General features: G+C 34.0%; 1 protein-coding gene across 1 annotated transcript in view; it reads left to right on the forward strand.

The window, feature by feature from the left end:
• Window positions 1-215: 215 nt before the first annotated feature.
• Window positions 216-20,719, forward strand: part of LHFPL3 (LHFPL tetraspan subfamily member 3) — a 98,753-nt gene continuing 78,249 nt past the window's right edge. The window contains exon 1 of the mRNA XM_044087288.1: window positions 216-1,613. Coding sequence (XP_043943223.1) covers window positions 1,190-1,613 — 424 coding nt within the window. The 5' untranslated portion in view covers window positions 216-1,189. The remainder of the gene's footprint in view (window positions 1,614-20,719) is intronic.

Consider the following 20,719-nt stretch of genomic DNA (forward strand, 5'->3'; position numbering starts at 1 on the left):
TGTGGTAATGACATCATATAGCTCACTACAGGATATAGGTTCATATGTATTGCTAGGTTAACGACCACAAGGGCGTTTTTAAGCCTAGCCATGCATCAAGTTCTGGTACCCTTGTTAAGTGTAAGCAGGGGCTTAAGAGGTGAAACATATGCAAATAAAGGTCCGTTATCAATGGTCATGTTGGGCATCTGTGTTTCATTATTATTAGCAGTTAAGTAGTAGTATTAGCCAAATCGTTAACTAAAAAATTGTGTTTAATCTGATGTCAATTTAATTGCAAGACGGCATTGCACAGCTTCAAACACGCCCAACATCTTCAATTGCCGGGGATGCAGTCTTCAATATGTTTTCGCATCATCTGTTTAGTAAAATATGCCGCCTGTTCAGTTTGAAGACATAACATGTACTTTAAAACTGAAACAGGAGGAGATCTGTAGCTATGAAAACCTCTCAACGACCTTTTCAGCGATATGTAAGGGCGAACGCAAAGAAAACAGTTACCTTTAAAAAATCAGAGAATACAACTACCCATGAGAAGTTCCCTGGGTTTTTCTGCAGCTTTCTGTGACACTTTTTTCTTGTAAGTCTTATTTATAAGACAGACACCGTGCGCCAACACCCAGGCACTTGTATGTAAAAGCTTGTCTTCACAGCTTCCCTCGCACACAAAGTTCCTCTTTGAGGTTACTAAGATGCCGACAGGTTCGATAATCGCCACTCTAAGGTACCAGTTAACCCTTAACGATTAACTCCTGGAAGAATAAGGATGACACGGGATTTACTGCTTGCACGGCCAGATGTTTTGCCGCATTTCAGCATACCTTTCGTAAGTGTCCTTACACAATGAAATCACGATAGGTCCAGCTGTCCTGCCTACTGATACCCTGTCCTGTAGCCACTAGCTGTGGTGGATGGTGTCGCGCGTTCACCACCCGATCCTGAATTCGGCGCGCCACCTGATTTCTGGACGAGACCGGCAGCCGCGCATGAGCACAAGCTGAGGGGACACGGAATTCTTGGGGAAGGCAGAAGCATGGACATCACATACCAGGTTCCTTAACACTCCATCCACGGTCTTAGTGGCTAGAGAAAAGTGGTGTGCTGGGTGACTCAGGGCGCTGAAAGCTTCCAGCTTTGGCGCCTAGAAGAAGGGGAACTTGAACGAGAGTGAAATATTACGTTCTAGGAGATGCCAGGAGGCCCTTCAGCTATGCTGCCAGCTCAAGAGGCTGCCAGAATTTATCATACCAACTATGTCAGGAACTCAAGGGCCATAGGGGTGCTCTGGGCAATTTTTACCATTTGCTTTGCCATAGTGAATGTAGTGTGCTTTATTCAGCCCTACTGGATCGGAGATGGGGTGAACACTCCACAGGCTGGATATTTTGGTCTATTTCACTACTGTATTGGAAACGGATTTTCCAGAGAGCTGACCTGCAGCGGAAGCTTCACCGATTTCTCAACAATTCCATCAGGGGCCTTCAAAGCTGCATCTTTCTTCATTGGGCTTTCTATGATGCTTATCATCACCTGCATCGTCTGCTTTATCCTATTCTTCTTTTGCAATACAGCCACTGTATACAAGATATGCGCCTGGATGCAACTTACATCTGGTAAGTCACCAATCAAGAGGACCAAATTTTAACAGAGTATGCAGGACGTTCTGTGCTTATGTGCAGTTGTAGTATGAGAGACAGTTTAGTACATGGAAAGTGTCAGTAGATAAATATTGACCTGAACGTAAATCAGCAGTACTGTAATCTACCAGCTTAATTTTCTAGATCAGAAGCCCTGAGCAATAAGTGGTTTCAGGCTAGAACATCACTTTTTCAACTGGGTCTGCTGCAGGCAAGCACAGGTACATTAGTTTACCTAACACGTGGTATTAGAAATATTTACAAAGAATTGTTCTACAACTTCCTACCCTCAGAATGTATTTATGCTCGTAGTAAATTGATCTATTTTCTTGGTCTGCATTACCGCGTACGCAGTTTTCATGGGTATGAGTGTTGTCTGCCATTTAAACTGTTTCAGAGTTGTTGCATCTTGTATATAGGCTATTTTTCACAGGCATTTTTTTATTTTTATTTATTTATATTGCTGACATTGTTTTGATGCATTCGTAGGACAACACAGCCAGAGATCAGTTGGTCTTATTAATCTGTATTATTGACAATATAATTATGGAAGTGGCCATCCGCTAGACTGTGACAGAGAAGCACTTAAGATGGTATGATTGAAAATGGGATACATAAAATGGTTTCTGTCTTCTAATCGAGTGTGTTTAAATGATTTATAAACATCACGGAGATTTGTTGTTGCTTATGTGATTCATTTCTCAGCTGACTGCCCTTAGTAAGACTGCATACACACAAAACACAGTTATCAGATACACGCGTTATGAATTAAAGAATGTTATGAAGGGCAAAATACCGAGTTCTTCAACATGCCAAGTTTTTCGCATTGAAAGCTTGACAACTCTTTGTCACCTGTGTTTTTGCCAACCCATCCTCACTTGAGAGTGAACCTTTGATCTGTACCGTCTGATACTCTTTGCTTCAATGAATTCCCTTTGCAGTGCCTTTCCTCTTTAGTCTGCCTTCCTCAACAGCTGGCATAAACACTGTCTGCTGCTTTGATGCAAAGCATTTCTGTGTTGGAGTGTTTGAACTGTAAACTGGGTTGACTACGGATGTATGATTTATAATACTTTGCTTTCTGCCATGCTTCAACAATTGGGAAGGGTCATAATTTACTAGTGGTTCAGATTTCATTAAGCAGGTTCATCCTTTCCTTCTGCCTCAAATGCTCTGTGATTTCAGGTAATGGTGAGTCAGCTGTAAGCACTGAATCTGTGTATAGGGCACGATATTCTTTCCTCAGTTAAATGCTGTGACACTCTCATTGTTTTCTTAGACCAGTTTTAATCAGTTGTTAGCCTGCAGCATCCTTCTCAACTGTCCCTGATTTTGACAAAAATGTTAGCTCTGTCCCTCTTAATCCCTCCTAAAACTGGTGACTTTTGGAAAAAAGGTGGTGAATTGCACTTAATAAATAATGACAATAACTAATGTTATAGTCTTATTTTACTTCATAATAAACGTATTAATTCACATTCTGTTATTCTGTCAATGTGTTGGTAACACTAATATTTTAAAAGAGCCCTTGATTGTCCCTGATTATTTTTCAGATTTGTCTCTGATTAATTGAGAGTTATGGCCTGCAGACAGTGCATTTTGATAGTAGACCGGACAAGTAACTATTCATTTATATTTTAACCAATGATTAGAGTGATGTGTTACCTGTCACAATGCCACTAACTCTATAAAATTATGTGATCTATGTTATTGGCAAGAATACCTTTCAGACTTTCATATTTCACACTATCAGATTATAACATGCATTGATATTGGCTGAACTAGATTGAATACATCTAAAATGTTGCACCCAACTTGTGATTTTTCACGTACATTTAATTTTGCTGAAATTTTGCAGTTTTATTTGTAAATTGATGATATTTTGAAACCTGACACTGAGACTTAACAGTCTGATGGAAGTTTTAGGCTGATAACACACCAGAATGTAGGTGATAGTAGCATGGAAATGTAGGTTGTATGCTGGTTTGTGGACCACATTGATGTCCATCTGCAATAAGTTGCATGTCTGCAAATATGCTGTACCCAAGTGACAACAGATTAGATTTGGTGTACTTACGTAACTGTAACATGTCAGGTTATAATCTGTCAAAAGTGTCAGTGCTCTGCTAACATTTCTGCCAGTACTGTATTTGTTTATTAACCGTTAGAGTCAGTCTTGCTTTCAGCACTTGTTTAATTGTGAAATGAGGTTAAAGTGGTAAGACAGTTCCTCTTAGATGCAAAACTTCATAGGTTCCTTTCAAAGCAGTGCCATGTTGCTTTATGTTTTGGGCCAAACATATGGGTTACTTTTTGCTAAACATGCCCGTCATTCATTAGTACTTCAGCCATTCCAAGTAAATGCATTCATTATAATCTGGGCATTCACTCCATCTCCAGCTGTGATATGAATTTTCAGACAGTTGTACTTTATGCGCATTGCATTAGATGCATTGCTATTTAATCTGCAGATTAGTGTAATGAAAGAGAGAAAATAGGGCACACGCATTATGTGTTACCACAGACTTTATGCTCAGACTGTTCAGGGAGCCTATGCTCGGTATACATTTGCTTCCCAAGAATGATGTAAACTTTTGTACAAAGGACAGGGACACTAACAATACATGTGACAATGCTAATCAAGGGAAAGTGCACTTGCATTAAATATGCATTTTAGGATGAACAAAGTAACATAATTTCTGGACTAAATAAATTAACTCAAATATAAGGGAATTAACAATATTGACATGAGGTCCTATGTAGTGCTGGCAGACGAGACTCAGTAAAAGAAATTGTAAGGAAAAATAGGTAGTCATACCGCAACTGACAATGAAAAATGTACTCATTTTTAATATTCTGTAATGAATATTTCTGAGATGAAGTATTATAATGTTTAGACACCTAAATGTAAAAGTGTTGATGCATGCAGTACTAGTTGTAGAGTTGTCACATCTTTGGCAAATGCAGGCCTTATATTTGACACATTTATCCTCATAAGATATCACAGAGGATGCACCATCTTTTGATAAATGGAGAAAAGTCAGACCTGTTATCATGTGTCTATTGCTGAGCTGCATTTTAACCAAACAATTCTAGATGTGGGCGTGAACATCTTGATCCGAATCTTCGATACCTCCTATGAATGGCTGTAAGATGTTCATAGGTTCATTGGTGTTTACTAGGCTAATGATCACAAGGGCCTTTTTAAGCCTAGCCACGCATCCAAAATCTCTGACAAGTTCTGATACCCTTGATAAGTGTAAGCATGGGCCTGGGAAATGAACCATTTACATGTTACATATGTCCATTATAGACATAGGTGCCAAACCAGGGATGAATTTCTGGTTTCCCATCCAATTGTCCAAGTTGCACTTGAATTGGGTTAGGGAGGAACTCTGTTTCACATAGATGGGGAGCCTATTCCATAGACAGGTTAGTGTCTGGGATACATATCTATCTCTCCATCAGGTCCTATGTATTTCACAGGCAAGGTTTAAGTCTTTAGAATGGGTAATTCTGGTGCTGTTTTGTTTTGTGGATATGTAGGAAGCCCATTAGAGTGGGGTCTGACAATGCCCTGTATGCCAGGCATAGATCTCCCCTCAAAAGCCTGTAGGAGACAGAATACATAAATGTCAATACACAAATGTCATAAACTGTTGAGCAGAAATGCTTCATCCCTAACAGTAGGTGCCACTTTACTGGACCAGGTATGTTTGTCCCTCTAAACACACCACATAACATGTAACTTTTAAGCTGTAGTAAAAGCAGCTGTAAGAGATAAGAAACAAGTTGTTAATGCTGACAGTGACCACCTGGGCTGGGATTCTGAGCACTAAATTAAAAAAAAATAAAAGTTTAAGCTGCTGTACACAGTCTAATCAGACTGCATTTGTTTATTTTCATTTGCTGGTTTCTGGGCTGCATATGTCTGTCATGACTCTAGCAGTTCTGCACAGATTGATTCTGTTTTACCCTTTTGTGTTTGCAACATGTTACCATATGAATATCTTGTAATGTTATATATATTACTAAACTATTCTGAAGAATAATACACTTGTATAAGGCTGTATTAGCTTGCTATTCTACTGCTAATGCTGACACAAATATTATACTGATATTCGTGTCCAGTGAGACTTCAAATTTTTGTGTTCCTAATTAAGTGCCTACACAAAAGTATAATGAAATGAACAGAAGATTCAGGGTGGGCTGTAGTGAAATGAATGCAGATTTGCTGCAGAGTATTGCCACAGAAACTGGATGATTCTCATGAAAGTATTTTTTAGTGTTTGTTGCTGCTTGACTTCTTTTTCTTTTATTTCAAAGCTAAAGTAGCATTAAGTTCATTGTGTTTGCTTCTGTGTAGGCTTTAGAATTAGGAATGTTTTTTGTTAATAATTACATAACCTTATGAAGTATACCTTATCAGTACAACCTTTATCTGCATTTCATGTACAAGTCTTATTATCTTCAGCATTTCCTGGTCCTGAATTTTCATAAGGCTGCTGATACAGCTATCCATCCCCAAAAGTAATTAACACATTTATTTAATATCGTTTTTACATGCAGGAATTCTAGTTTCATGACTGACAACATACACGTGTCTCAAATATGCCAACTTATTTATTTTTTTAATTACTTACATTCTCAAAATATGCATACACTTAAAACCTGCATAGTAATTATATGATTCACATTATTGCATTACAAATCCACTAAAGAGTCAATGATACTTTACAAAAATAAAAGTAGTGATACTAGAAGAGTATAATTCCGCAATGTATCATGCATAATATCCATAGACAGGGCAAAATCTTGAAAATACAACCAGAGAGGAATATTTTGATTATTACATGGACATTACTAACCTATACAGAGAGAGACTGCAGTATTGTGTGGAAGTTGAAGAAAAAACAAAAGTAGAAAAGAAGTAAGTTACAGCCATATCAGATGGCTTAAAGGTTAGCATGTAGTAGCACCCCCCCCCCCCAAGAAAACAGAGAAAGAGTCCTGGTGGAATCCTGTGATGTAAAGGAAAAAGCATTACAAGTGCAAAACAAAAATATGTTAGCCCTCTAAACATGCAACATGCATTTGTTAAGTCTCAAAACAGAGTATAGTGTAAAGGGCTGGAGTCCTCGTTTTTGTAAGAAGAAATACAGGATACAGAGGAGCAAAATACTAAATGGCATGTATGTAACACATATAGTTCTGAGAAATGGAAGGTGTATGATGCAAAAAATTAGGCGTCTTAAAGAAATCCATTGAGTACTGCACCATTGTTCAGAAAAAAAAGAGAACAGTGACATAATCTGATGATACAGTGTTTGCAATTTTTTTTTTTTGGGGGGGTGGTGGTAGATACAATGTACAATGAAGAAATATCTCCTAGAGAGTGATATAAAGATTAAAGTACTCCAGAACAGGTAGTAAGGACAACAACAGTGACAAAAGTCAGGACCGCATCATATAATCCCAGGGGATCAAATCTGACATCACAGCAGCATCCTATGGTATGAGATGGTGGATGTGAAAAGAATTGAGAATGCCATAGCAGTGCAATAAGCCATGTGAAAATGGACATATTTATAGGGTTTGGAAAGAAGGAGCACTGCTTTCCTAGAAATACAACATGGATTAGCTGTATACATTCTTCTCAACACATCATTTATTTATTTAATATACTCTCAAAATGAGAAATCTTATGTGGTTCCCATTTTTTTTTACTTGCAGGTCCTACAATTGCCCAGTTTGCTCAGACACAATAGTTTCGTAACACTGCCATGCTTTTTATGGTCTCAGGGCAGAGTACATAGTGGTTTTCTTCTGGAAAGCGTGTTATTTTCATTGTACACTGCTTTGGTGTCTTCTTTACAGAGATCCTGGCTGGTGAAATACGCATGCAGTACTACTGCTTACAAGTGTAGGTTCCTCACCTAATACAGTGATGTCCTTCATATAAACACGCCCCTTAATTAGCATCACATATTACCACTAAGCTACAAGAACCATTGCAACTAACATGCATATATTCACTTGGTGGATGTAAACAGCCTACTAGAAAAGCTTTGTTATTCTTTATCATCAGATAACCCTGTAACAATCTTCAAGCATTTCTAAACAATCTCACCTTTGGATTTTTAATAATTATATATTTTTAAAGAAATTGCTAAACTATTAGTAGCGTCTAAAACGGAAATATCATGTCCCTTTCTTTTGATATGTAAACCCCTGACAGCATTGAAACTCTAAAGTATCTACAGACGAGTTAGGCTTAGACTGTCACTTACAGTAACCATGTAACATTTTCTTATAAAGTCAGCAACTTATTACTTAGTGTTTTTGTGCAGAACTGCAATTAATTTCACTTAGGAAGGACAGAAACGCTCCCTTTCTTTATTTTTTCTTTACTGAACTGTGACATTTTAGACAATGTTTCTGCTTCTTGGGAGTCCTGCATAACAGGTGCGCTTTTAACATAGCTGTCTCTTTTTCTCTTCCTGTTGACTGTCAGAAACAATGCAGTGACCTTTGCAGTGACATTGTGTAGTTTTTGTGCTTGTCATTTTAAATGGTCTTCAGCTGTAATGTTGCATATCATCTTTCTTGGCATTGCTTCCACAAAGCCTATAAATCTGCTCTAGCCAATTCCTTCTGATTACAGTAGTCAGTCAGTAGATGAATATACTTGTAGACTATTCCTTAAAAGGAGAATACAAGGTCATTTCTATTTTAGCTGTACACTGCTATTATGAAAGCTGTGTGGGGTAATAGTGCAGACTTATGTGCTGTTAGTTTAGTATTCTGCATTTTTGTGAACACTGTATTTTTATGACTTGCTAGGTCACCCCTGCAGTGGCTACAATTGTGCTTTACAGTAAATCCACTTATGAGGAGTAAGTTAACATGTAAATAGAGGTGTCTTTCTGCAGCACTTCTGAGAATAAGCATAAAACCTTGTGGGAAGATATTCAGATAGAATCACATTTAAACTGTTCTGGCATAGATGACGAATGTGCACCCGAATGGTATACATTTCATAATATACGTATATATGTGTATATGTGTGTAGATATAAATGTGTATATAGAAAAAAGAAAGAGACCGCTGCATGCTTATTTTATATATGCATGTTTATTTGATTTTATCCAATCACATTGCATGATATAAGGAATGTACAGTACCACAGCACTTGACACATGCAAATAAGTGCTGTATGTAGAAAATCATAACTAAATCAAATTGAAGCACTTCAGCTTTTATCGGGTCAGAAAGAGATTCGTGAATCAAGCTTTTCAGGCTGCGATACAAATTGCGCTGGTTATTGTAGCTGTATGCATCGTCTTCTCATCAGTTTCCACAGGAGTACACTGTGCTGCATCTTTTATGAAGTAGGACAAGTGGGATACAGAAGCACTTTAAAGCAATCTGCTTTTTTTCCCTCTTCCTGAAAAATAGGCCTTGCTTCATCTATCCGTCAATATTCTTGTATATATTGGCAAGCAGGACTCATGTAATAAATATTTGAAAATATAACTAGAAAGGCCCGTATGAGTACTGCACGTGTAAGCAAATGAATTCTAAGCATTATGATCCATATTGAGATATTCGGTTAAGCATTGTTCAAGCAGCGGCTATCTAGAGTAAAAGAATGTTTTCAGAGCTTTTCCATTTTTCAGCTTATGATTCTTTAATACTATTCAGTTCAGATGTACCTTAGATTTATATTGAATATTTGAACAATGTTCTTTAATGAATGAAAAATGTATTTGTACTGCTGTGTCATTTTTGTAAGGCCAAGTTAGCATTTTATTCAGCATTATTTAGTGGTTTGCTCATGCATGCCAACAATGTGAAATACTGATACTATGGTGAATGATACATAAAAACAGCAAGAAAAATCAGTGCCTACATATTGTTATCTGTCTATGGATGGGTGAGACACAGGTGTACATTTTTTTAAATTTTATTAGCTGTCTATAGATGGAGGAGACACAATTACACAGCAAAACAGTGATGCGTTCAAATTTCTCCTAAGGGTGATGGGGCTATTCCACCATCACAGTATAAAATTAGCATTTGTGTGAAATGCACAATGTAGGCAGTTATATAAATTCAAGAAAAAAAAAGGAAGGAAGAGACATACCAATGACCGGTAACCAAAGCTGGTAGTTTCAACTTGTTTGAGCATTTCTTATACCGCTGTGGCATCTCATTAGTAGATTATCTTTTGCTAAAATTTTCAGTAAATATAGTAATATAGTATATACATATAATTTTTATTATATTAGTAATATAATTTAATAAGATTTTGATTCTAAATAGAGATTAAACATCACTAAGCAATAATTGCTCAACTATAATTAAACAATTTAAAGTACATAAATCCTATACCTAAATCCTACATAAACTGTATAAGCTATTCAAAGGTGTACCACATTTTTACATTAATTTAAAGAATGAGCATGTATTCAAATTTCTTATAATAACTCAGCTCAAGTTATTCAAAGAAAGAACTAATATCAACACAGAGTATTAGCCTTATATTTCTGCAATACTAGAGACAGTTTAAGACTAACTATATAATCGATGGATGTCTGTTTGGCTCTCATGCTAATTTCATTGTTGTAAACATTAACTGTTATGTTTAAGAACTTAGAAAAAGGAGGCATACTATTTTTTTTTCAAATTATTGTTATTGTTTTATGGGCAACTGCAAAAAGACACTGAAGGAGTGACAACTAGTCTTTGCTAATACATGAGGTAGTTGGAACATTAAATAAGACAAATAATTAGTTACTTGAAATTTGTCTGACCATAGTACTTGAAAAATGATTGAAGTTTTATCCAAAATTCTATAAGAATAATATTTTTTTAAAAATATGTTGTCAGTCAGCTCTGTGTACTGAATTATATCTCTAATAGTGATATATTTTCTCAATTCTATGATGAGCAAGGAAAACTATGTAATCAGATTTTCACATAAAAATTTCTAAAATAACAATTATTTTTCTAACTGAGCCTAAGTATTGTAGCCGTATCTGTGTGTGAAAAATGCAGTTAGTTTGATTTAAATAGTCCCAATAAGAATTCAGTATAAATGCTTGATATGATAGCATAATTTTGTATAGTTGAGATAAAAATTAAAGTAACACTTGAAGATTTAGTAAGTTAGATTTTATGTATATTAGTATCATTGGATGGATCCTTTCTTCCCTTTCAGTCATGTTTCATGTCTTTGAGAATAAACTGCCTAATGCGCTATACTATTAACCAGTGTTAGGATCATAAAGTTATGGGAATTGCAAGACAATTAAGTAATGAGGCAGTTTACACTTTATCAACACCCAACCTCATGGCATACTTCCTATTTTCAATAGGGCAAAGTAGGTCAGGGGCAGGTTAAATTTGTGGGTGCCCATCCAGTCATCAGTTTTGTTTTGTTCATCATGTCAGAGGGGGTTGTTACAAAGAAGAGGTAAACATTGGGTAATAAATCTATCCATCCATTGAGTTTTCCTCATATGTTGGTGGAAGTTTAAATTTAGATCTAGTGTTTGAGGAGTAGTTGGTTTTACAGAGATGAAACAGGTGCAAGTAGACATGATCTTTAATGAATGGAATGCAAGAGCCAACTCACCATGTGTTTGTAGGAGAATAGAGTGACGGGGCTGTCATTTTTGTCTTGGTAACCTAGGGTCTTTAGGCCAGTAAGCTGTATGGTCAGGAACTGTTGAGACCTTTCTTCAGAATGTAATCCATAGCTATAAACAATGCTATCCAATTGATATAACTGTGGTTCCTTTTAAATAGTCAGACTGATACAATTAGCCATTAAACTTAGAGTTTATGATAACTAGAGTACTGGCACCTTAGAAAATTAAAAAAAAATACCAATTTCTGAATACTCACAATATGTCATCTACAAACAGCCAATGTTTAGAATTGTATTCACTGTTTATTTTGAAACTTGCAGCATTATTATTTTGTCTGATGAAGTTTCCTAATGGTGCAATAGATAAAGCAACTAAAAGAGGTAGAAGGGGACAACTGTATTTAGTTTCTTTTGTTTTTGCTTGGGAAACATATACTCCTATTTTAGTGAATGCCACTGAATTGAAGTATAATGCTTTTATTAATTTTCTATAAGAATCTGGAAAACCAAAAGAGTAGTAAGCCTTAAATAACTATAACCAGTTTAGAGAATTAAATGATTTATTATAGCTAAATAGTCATGCTATCAGTTAATTTTATTATTTTTTCATGTTGCATTATGTTGACTTTTAAGAACAGAGTCTGATGCTCGTCTATTACATTTTGCAGCATTAATTGTAATCTTTTTGGTACTATTAACATAAGTATTTTGCAATCTACATTTAGTAGTCAAGTTGGCCTATAAGTTGCATATAAAAATGGATTCTTATCCATTTTCGGGAAGTGAACAGTTAAAGTATATTTTAAGAAATGGGAAATACTACTCTCAATGTGAATTTTAATAAAAACTTTTTAAATAAACGAATAACATTTTTTGGAAATATTTTATAAAACTCAGCAATTATTCCATATGTACCTGGAGCTTTATTTTCTTTCTGTATTTTTTGATTTGTTCATTTAATTCTAGGTTACTTAAAGTTTTTATTACATTCCTGATGTCTTCATCCTCAACTGAAAGATTATTTGTTATGTTCCTATTTAAAAAGAAGACCAATAAATCTTTTTTGCTTACTCTATAAAATGTTTCTGTAATATTTTTATTACTGTCACTAAAATATCTTTCATGTCTGTAACTGTTTTTTTTTCTTCTTCCTAGAATTGAACTAGATTTTATTTTATTTCATTTGGCTATAATTCTAGTCCTAGTTGCTTGTTTGTGCAGGCCCTTTGAATTTACTATATGCAACTTTCATTTCATCTGTCACCAAGAGGAATACTTAACTATTTGTCAGTTAATAGACTACACACAAAATGTGTACAACGGTAAAAAAGGAGCAAGCCTGCACTGTTCATCAGAAGCAAATAAACTCTGTAATCAGCTCAGTGTTAAATCACATGTTCTGAAAAATTAAAATTCATATCCTTTAGTAATTCATGTAAAAAAAGTTTATCAATATCAATCTAAATATATTTTACTTAAAGTAATCTGTTCAATTGAAACCATAGAGCTTCTACCTTTTAATGAAGTTTAACAGTTATATTAATTAAAGCTATATCTCTACGGTAAAATAAGTAATACAGTTACTGTTTTTGTTTTTCATGCTGCTGTAAAATTAAACTCTCCATTATACTTGTTCTGCTCATCCTAATATGCTGTTACTTCATAACTATCTATGAATGGATTAAAGCATAAAATGCTTAAAACACACAAACACATGCTTGTATATACATGCAAACACACACACACACACACACACACACACACACACACACACACACGCAAAAAAAACTCTACTTCAGTTTCTTAGCTTTTGTTCTCATGGAAGCTCTCCCTTCTGAAGTCACGGACATTTCTTTGAGATATCCCATACAGAGTGCCTTCATAAGCGTCAGAATAACCTAAAAGTGTAAAAATTCAATTTGATAGTCCTCATGAGTGTGACACATACATAGTAATATTTAAACCAAATAAATATTTTCTAAATTCCATTGAAAGAAAGTAAAAGCAAAAATGCAATTAACATATTAAAATATTCAAATATCCCTGTTAAAGGTACCTCCACATATTTAAATATATAACTGCAATATATTAACAATTAAATAGTCACCAAAATAAAGCATTAACTTTCACAGAAAATTATGAGACTTGTTCACCTTTTAACATTGTGAGAATTTTACAGCTAATAAATTAATAAAGACATTTAAACCGTTTTCTTTAAAGTTTCACACAATGTTCTTGATACAAATGCATACTAACTTTGTGCTTTATGTGAGAGATTCCATTACATATTTTACTTCAGTCTTTTTTTGAACATTATTTATCTTATAGCTCTTTGCTGGAATAATATTCCTCCAGCTGTCAGTCTTAGTAATTCCAGGCCATACGTTTGCAGTTAGTGGCTAATTTTATTATGTTTTTTTTCTTCACATAAAACATGGAATATTCAAGAGTGTTAATATTTTTTGTCTCTTTGGGCAGAAATGTGGATAAACCACATTTTATTTATATCCAGCATACAGTCTTCATTTTATTTTACTTTAGTCTTGTCTTGGAAGTTTTATTTCAGAAATAGCTCTACTCTAAAAGGATAAAGAATGCAATTCTTAATATTATTCTTTTGAAGAAATTTTCTTTCCATTGTTTTTGTGGAAAATAAAAGTTCATATCTAATATTATTATTACTGCCCACCTTGACAAGAGGATTACACCATACAGTTTTTAGTTTGCATTCCTTGTTCATACAGGATATACATTTTACAATTATGGATCTTAGAGGTGCTTCTGGTTTTGTGTGGAGTCTCAGGAGAGTTATTTGAGCTTCTCTATTCCAAGAGAGAGACTTTCCTGCAAGATTAATATTTTTCAAGTTTGTTAAGAAGTGTATTATATTACTGCCTTCATTTTTTTTCTGGGAGGTAATCTATTTTGATATTGTTCCTCCTTTCCATCTTCTGATAATCCTCCAGTTTATCTAGAAAATATTTTATTTCAACAGGCATTCACTTTGCAACACCTCCTCATTTAGTCTGCCATCTGTGTCAGAAAAAGAAGTATCCAAGTCTTTTATCTGAAGTCTTTGTTGAATTATGATTTTGAGGAGTTCTGTTTGTTTATCACATTTCTGATGAATAATCTTCATTTAAAACAGCTCATAAGTGAGCATTCACTTTTTTGACAACACTAAGAGTATTTGCTGTTTGGGGAAATTGCATGTGGTTTGCTGGAGATGTATTTTGCCTTGTGCATGACATATAGAAGCCGAGACGCATCACTGCATCTGTACTATGATGAGTATGACTGGCAGTACTAGTGGAGTGGTGACAGAACGTTAAATACGTAAAGTAACATCTGTACTAGAATTCAAAAATTGATTATGTTGGTATAACCTCAACCTAAATTTGTGATTTGCAACCATATGGAAATATCCAAAAGAGTTTAGCAGCTTTGATGAATGGGTGGAAAATGGTGAAGCAATAATACAATTAGACATTAACAGTATTAGATTAAAAATGAATCTGTTAGATCTGTTTTGTCATTTTTAGGAGTTATAGAATTATATACTTACTCTTGGGATTTGTTAAATACTCTTCTTTGTGTTTGTTTTTCATTATATTATGTAGGTTTTACTTGGAAGTCTCAAATTGTACAGTTGTAATATAACTTTAATGTCTGTAATTTTATACAGATATAGGAAAGCACATTGAACATACCTTATGTGAACTTTAGTCAGATAATACTTATTTGTGCAGTCAAGGACTAATTCACTAAACTTAACCTGAAGAGGTCACTTTATATAAATTTTATAAATGGTGTATGTTGTCAAATGATAATTGTGTATGCATTTATTAATGCAAATTTAGCTGTGTGTAATTGGTATAAGTAGTGGTATAGTGGTGCACTGGTTAACATTGTTGCCTCACAGCAAGAGGTTCTCCAGTTCGATTCTTGTCTGGAGTGCCTTCTGTGCAGATTCTGCATGTCTCCTTGTGTTTGCATGGGTTTCCTCCGGGTACTCTGGTTGCCTCCCACATTCCAAAGACATGCATCTGGAATGTTTCTCTCCCCAGGCCTCTGCTGAAAATAAGCTGTTTCCTAGTCAGACTTTCCCAGTCAACAAATGTCAAATAAATAAATAAATAAATACAGACGATCTAGTATATCAACATAACCTTTTAAGAAAACAATGACATATGAAATCAAACACCTGTGTCCAAACAGAATAATACAGAACAACTTACAGATAATACTGAAGCAAATGAGGACAAGCAGACTCTAGTGAACAGAACTGTTGCAGTTTTAAAGAAGAAATGTATTGAAATTAGCACTTAAGTAGAAACTAGAGCTCAAAAGGATATAGATGACAGCAAATGTTCAGCCTCTGACTTCTCTAGTGAGTTAGAATCCTTAAATATAGCAACAACTATGTCATGTAAACTGTCACCATCTCTCTCAATTCAGTGCTATACTCCTGCCTTCTTCTACACTTGTGCCTGCCTGTCACAGATCTCTCACACACTCCATCCACCTCTTTGCTGGGTGCCCTCATTTCCTCTTACCTTCTTCCTGCCTGTTCCAAATCTTCTTCATCAGAATGTTTTCTGCTTTTTTGCACATGAACCTGAACCACAGTAATCTGTTCTCTTTGATCTTTTCTGGAATTGGAGCTGCATTGGCTTCTGCTCTTATGTCCTTATTTCTTCATCTGTCCTTCAGTGTCATCCTACCACCCATCTCAGGCATTTCATTTCCTCACATGCTCTACCTTTATTGCCCAGGTTTCTGTACCATAAAGAAAAACAGTGGCCACACCACTGCTTTTTACACCTTACTTTTCATTTTTTTGGCATTCTTCAGTCATAAACTACACCTGAAACTCTATACCAGTTGGCTTCAGCCCCTCTGATTCTAGATTTGACCTCTTCATTCAGACTTCCTTCTCCTCAACCACCCCTCGCAGGTACTTGAAGCTGTTAACCTGTTCCACTGTCTTCCCTTCTATCTCATTTCTCAGCTTCTACTGATTTTCCCAATTTGCTGCCATTAGCACTGTCTTATCTGTACTTAGTCTCATCCCATGTGCCTTCAGATTTGCTTGCCATTCCTCTTATTTTTTCTAAAGCTATCTCCACTTTATGAGCTAAAACTGTTTGATATTTTATAATTACTTTTTTAAAGATTTCAGTATTATCTATCCTTGATTTGTTCCTTAAGGTAACTCTTAAACACTTTTAATTTCATCACATTTACTGGGATTCTATAAATAATCTGAAATTCACTTATATCCATTACTATAGTAATACTTAATGCAGTATGATCAGGTAGAGGACATGGAATAGTTCTAAAATAAATAATTTTATTAAGTATATCTATAGAGGCATAAAACCTATCAATTCTAGTTTGTGTCCCATGCGCATAAGAATAATGAGTGAAGAAGAATGATTTATCTTCTGATTTTACTTGTAAATCAACTAAATTATTATCACTAATCCATCTATTTAGTGCTTTAGCTGATGCCAGCATTTTAGCTTTCTTCTGTTCACTCATATCTTCTATACTAGAGATGTAGTTAAAATCCCCTGCTAAAATTAAACTATCCTTCCAATGACTTTGTAATAAGTTTAAATTATCTTTAGCCACTATTGCACCTATTCCATGGATCCAGTAAAAATTAGCTAATGTATCGAGTTTGCCATTGTATTTAATTATTACAAATGTATACATGCCTTTAGGATCATTAAAAGATTCCATGATCTTAGTCATTACAGTGGATTTTCTCCAAAGTATAGCAGTTCCTCTCCTCTTTTTGTTAAAAGAAGCAGATGATAACATTTAATAACCTAAGTTATTTAAATAGTTTATATCTTTATATATCAAGTGAGTCTCTTGCAAGAATGTAATGTCTCCTCCATTTAATTTTAGATATCTTGTTAATTATTTCCTTTTGTTGCCATTGTTTAGTCCATTTACATTAATAGATAACAGATTAAAACTATCCATACTGCAAATTTAAAACAATTTCTTTTAAAAGGTAATATGACGCATTTGTCCACCATATTAGTTTAATTATATATAAGACTCTGTTGTATTTATCTGACACTATCGTGACATTCCAAGTTTTTGTGAATTATTCCTTTCTGCAAACTAAACTACTAACATTCAAAAATAAAAATAAAGACAAGTCTACAACTATAATTGTATACAATATGTATAAAACACAACCTACCATGGCTACCAAAGTTAAATAGGTCAAAACTAAGAAATTATTAATTTAGCTATATATTTTGCCATTTTAAAACTATCCCCTCCATTACTACACTCATGTTTAATAATTCTCTTCTATTAATCATAGACATTAAATAATCTAACAAATAGTATACTGTATACCTATTTATATAATAGTAGTATAAATTACCCATTTAATATTGCTAAATTATTCACTCATCCCACATTTTTATAACTAGGTCTCTAAATATATAATAGAGTGGGACCTGAAGAGATAAAAACATCTGTAAACTTAGAAGTCACAGCTAATCTTATCATTCTAAACTATAATACAGAAGAGAGATCAATGTACATATATATTTATCATGTCAAAAGACACACACATATTTTATAGCTCTAACAAAAAGCTCTGAATTGTTTTTTTTAAAGTCAAATTGCTTATATTTCAAGTGGATGTAATACTCTTAACACATAGAATATCAAAATATTTTTAAAAAGTTAGCTTATTAAACTAATTCATAAAAATATGCACATTACCAAGGATGAAGAGAATGTCTTACTATTTCTATGGAGTCAAAAAAAAAAAAGAATTGCAGTCTATATTGTATTCAAAAGTTACAAAGTATTAAATTTAAATCCCATTCTCCTTTCCCGGATTCAAACATATTGAAAAACCTGCTTTACTTTCAATGAATGTACTAATTCACCAATAAAATACTCACATTTCAACTTTGACTTAATTCATGAAATGAGTTAATTCAGGTAGTCTCAGTGAATTTAATAATATTCAACAAGTAAAAAGCTTCAGAGTTCACACAACCAAGCTTCAAAATTCAGCTTTCATATTATTTTGAAATATTTTATATAATTTTCTATGTAAAGTATAAGAGATCTTGTACATTAACATTTCTGTCTTATGCAGGTATATGCAATATACATCTTTCTTAAAAGCAGTATATTATTTAAATATATTTTTGTCTTCTTTTCACACTAATATCCTACCTTATTCTATATATCTTATATTTCTAAAATCTCCCTTCAAAGAGATATTTAATCATCAGTTCTCAATTAAATATTATAGTATATGTACATATTTCTTAATTTACTGATACTGATCTTTTATTAATCTTACATAGTAGATATTGCGTTCCTTGCGTATATGCAAATTCAAGATGTTTACTCTTATTAATTCTAGTATTACAAGAAACTATATATAAAACAGTTCCTGCTTATTTAGTTTGAATATGTGTGTTTAACCATTGTGAACTGCTGTTCTGATCTAAGCTTTACATGCTGGCATCAGAATCTGGCTACAGCATGTGAAAATAGCAACTTATAGCACACAGCAGCTGTTAATTTCCTCTGTAATGTTCTCATTCTTCCTGGTTCTTTTAAGCTGCTCTAATTAGTTAACAACCATCTAACTTTACTTCTGTCAATTAATATGTACAGTTAATATGTATAGTTAAAGTTAATAGCACTGCAGCATAAGCTGTTAACATGTGAAATGCTAGAAATGATATGTTACATTACAATATATATATTATATGCTATATCATTACTATAGCTTTTGTCTTACCAATAAAGAAAGGCTGTGCTATTTTGAGTTGATTTCTTACATATATTCTTGAGAAAAGAAAAAATGGAAAGTTCTTTCTCTTATTTCACAGACATCAATGATAAACTTTGAGCTAGATTTACTTCAGCACAGCTCAAGGCAGGAAAATTGTAACATTCTGAAGAGATGAAATATTTTTTCTCAAGCTTTCTAAGTGTGTCTGTTGTTTCATAAATGACCTGTAAAGGGAATGTGTTATAGAGGAACAAGGAAAACCAAATTGCCAGCACTTTAACACTTCCAATTAGCATATTACTTAGATCTAACCTTCAGTTAACTCAGCAATGCACATACTAAGTGATGTTGAATAAATAAAATTCTTAACTTATATAGCTTTAAAATGACCAGTTCTAGTACTTAAGATATAAGGACATGTTCTTATAGAAAATATTTGCTTAACATTTAGAAACACACTTATAGATTTAGTTAAATGAAATATATTAAGTCTTTCACTATCAATATAGTAAAACAGTAAAACTAACCCTTTATGTTCCTCATCATGAAAAAATACTTTAAGTTAAAATGTACATACATACTTACATATATTTGAGGCTTAAAGTGTAGTACAAACCATTTACTTAAAAGACAAATCTATCATTTCAGAAAACAATAGTCTCGCAATCAGTGAATAAGAGTAATTTGTTTTTAGGCTTTTTAGTTTTAGAAGCAGCTTTCCAAAAATTCAGCTCACTGTTTCTCTTCAGAGGTATATGGTTCCATTCTATTTCTTCAGTATTAAGGATATTATTGCTATTAACACAAGTGAATGTCTCCTCCAGTGTGTTAAATGTTTTGGTTTCTTCAGAAATGAATTATTTGATATTTGCAGAAAACACCAATGTGGCTTTAATCGTGTTCTTTTTCAGTTCCTTGATAAGTGGCAAACATAATTTTTTTACACATTACTTTACTGGAACAGTCAGTGTCAAATCTGACTACATGTTCACCTATTTTAATAGGTGGGCTGGACTATGCTGCCTTCAATGCTTGATCTTTTTCTAAGATAGACATGAAATTAGCTATAACTGAAGATGGTGGTGAGTTTTTCTTCTTAAAATGTGCTCTCAGGGATCTTTGCACTCTTTCAATTTCAAAAGATAAAGTTTCAGGTAGATTTAATGTTTTATGTAGCCAGGTAGTTAAAACATTTATTACATTGTCTCCCTCATACTTTTCAGGTATAGCATACATTCGAATGTTATTTCATCTCCGTGTATTTTCTAAATCATTGAGTTTTCTATGAGTCAGTTATTTTGATTTAAAAGAAATTCAGTCTGAGACTCACCTTGCGTTATTCAGCTTTCATGATCATTCAAAGTCTCTTCCATACTGCTGATTTGTGCTCCTTGTTGTTTCATAATGGCTTCAAAATGTTCCATCCTCTTTCTGGTCTCTTCTTTGAAATATTCTAGCTTTGAATTCAGTTTGTCTATTTTAAGTAATATATCTCATATACTAGATAATATGCAATGATTGGCCATTAAGTATTCAGAAACGAGCATGCTGATTGGTCAGTCCAACCAGCTTGCCCATTGTAAATTGAACATATACCAATGGAAGAAGTCCAGACACTCAAACTTTCTCCTA

Source organism: Protopterus annectens, chromosome 11.part0 (genome assembly GCF_019279795.1).
Source record: "Protopterus annectens isolate FY-2018-M chromosome 11.part0, PAN1.0, whole genome shotgun sequence".
NCBI classification, from domain to species: Eukaryota; Metazoa; Chordata; order Ceratodontiformes; family Protopteridae; genus Protopterus; species Protopterus annectens.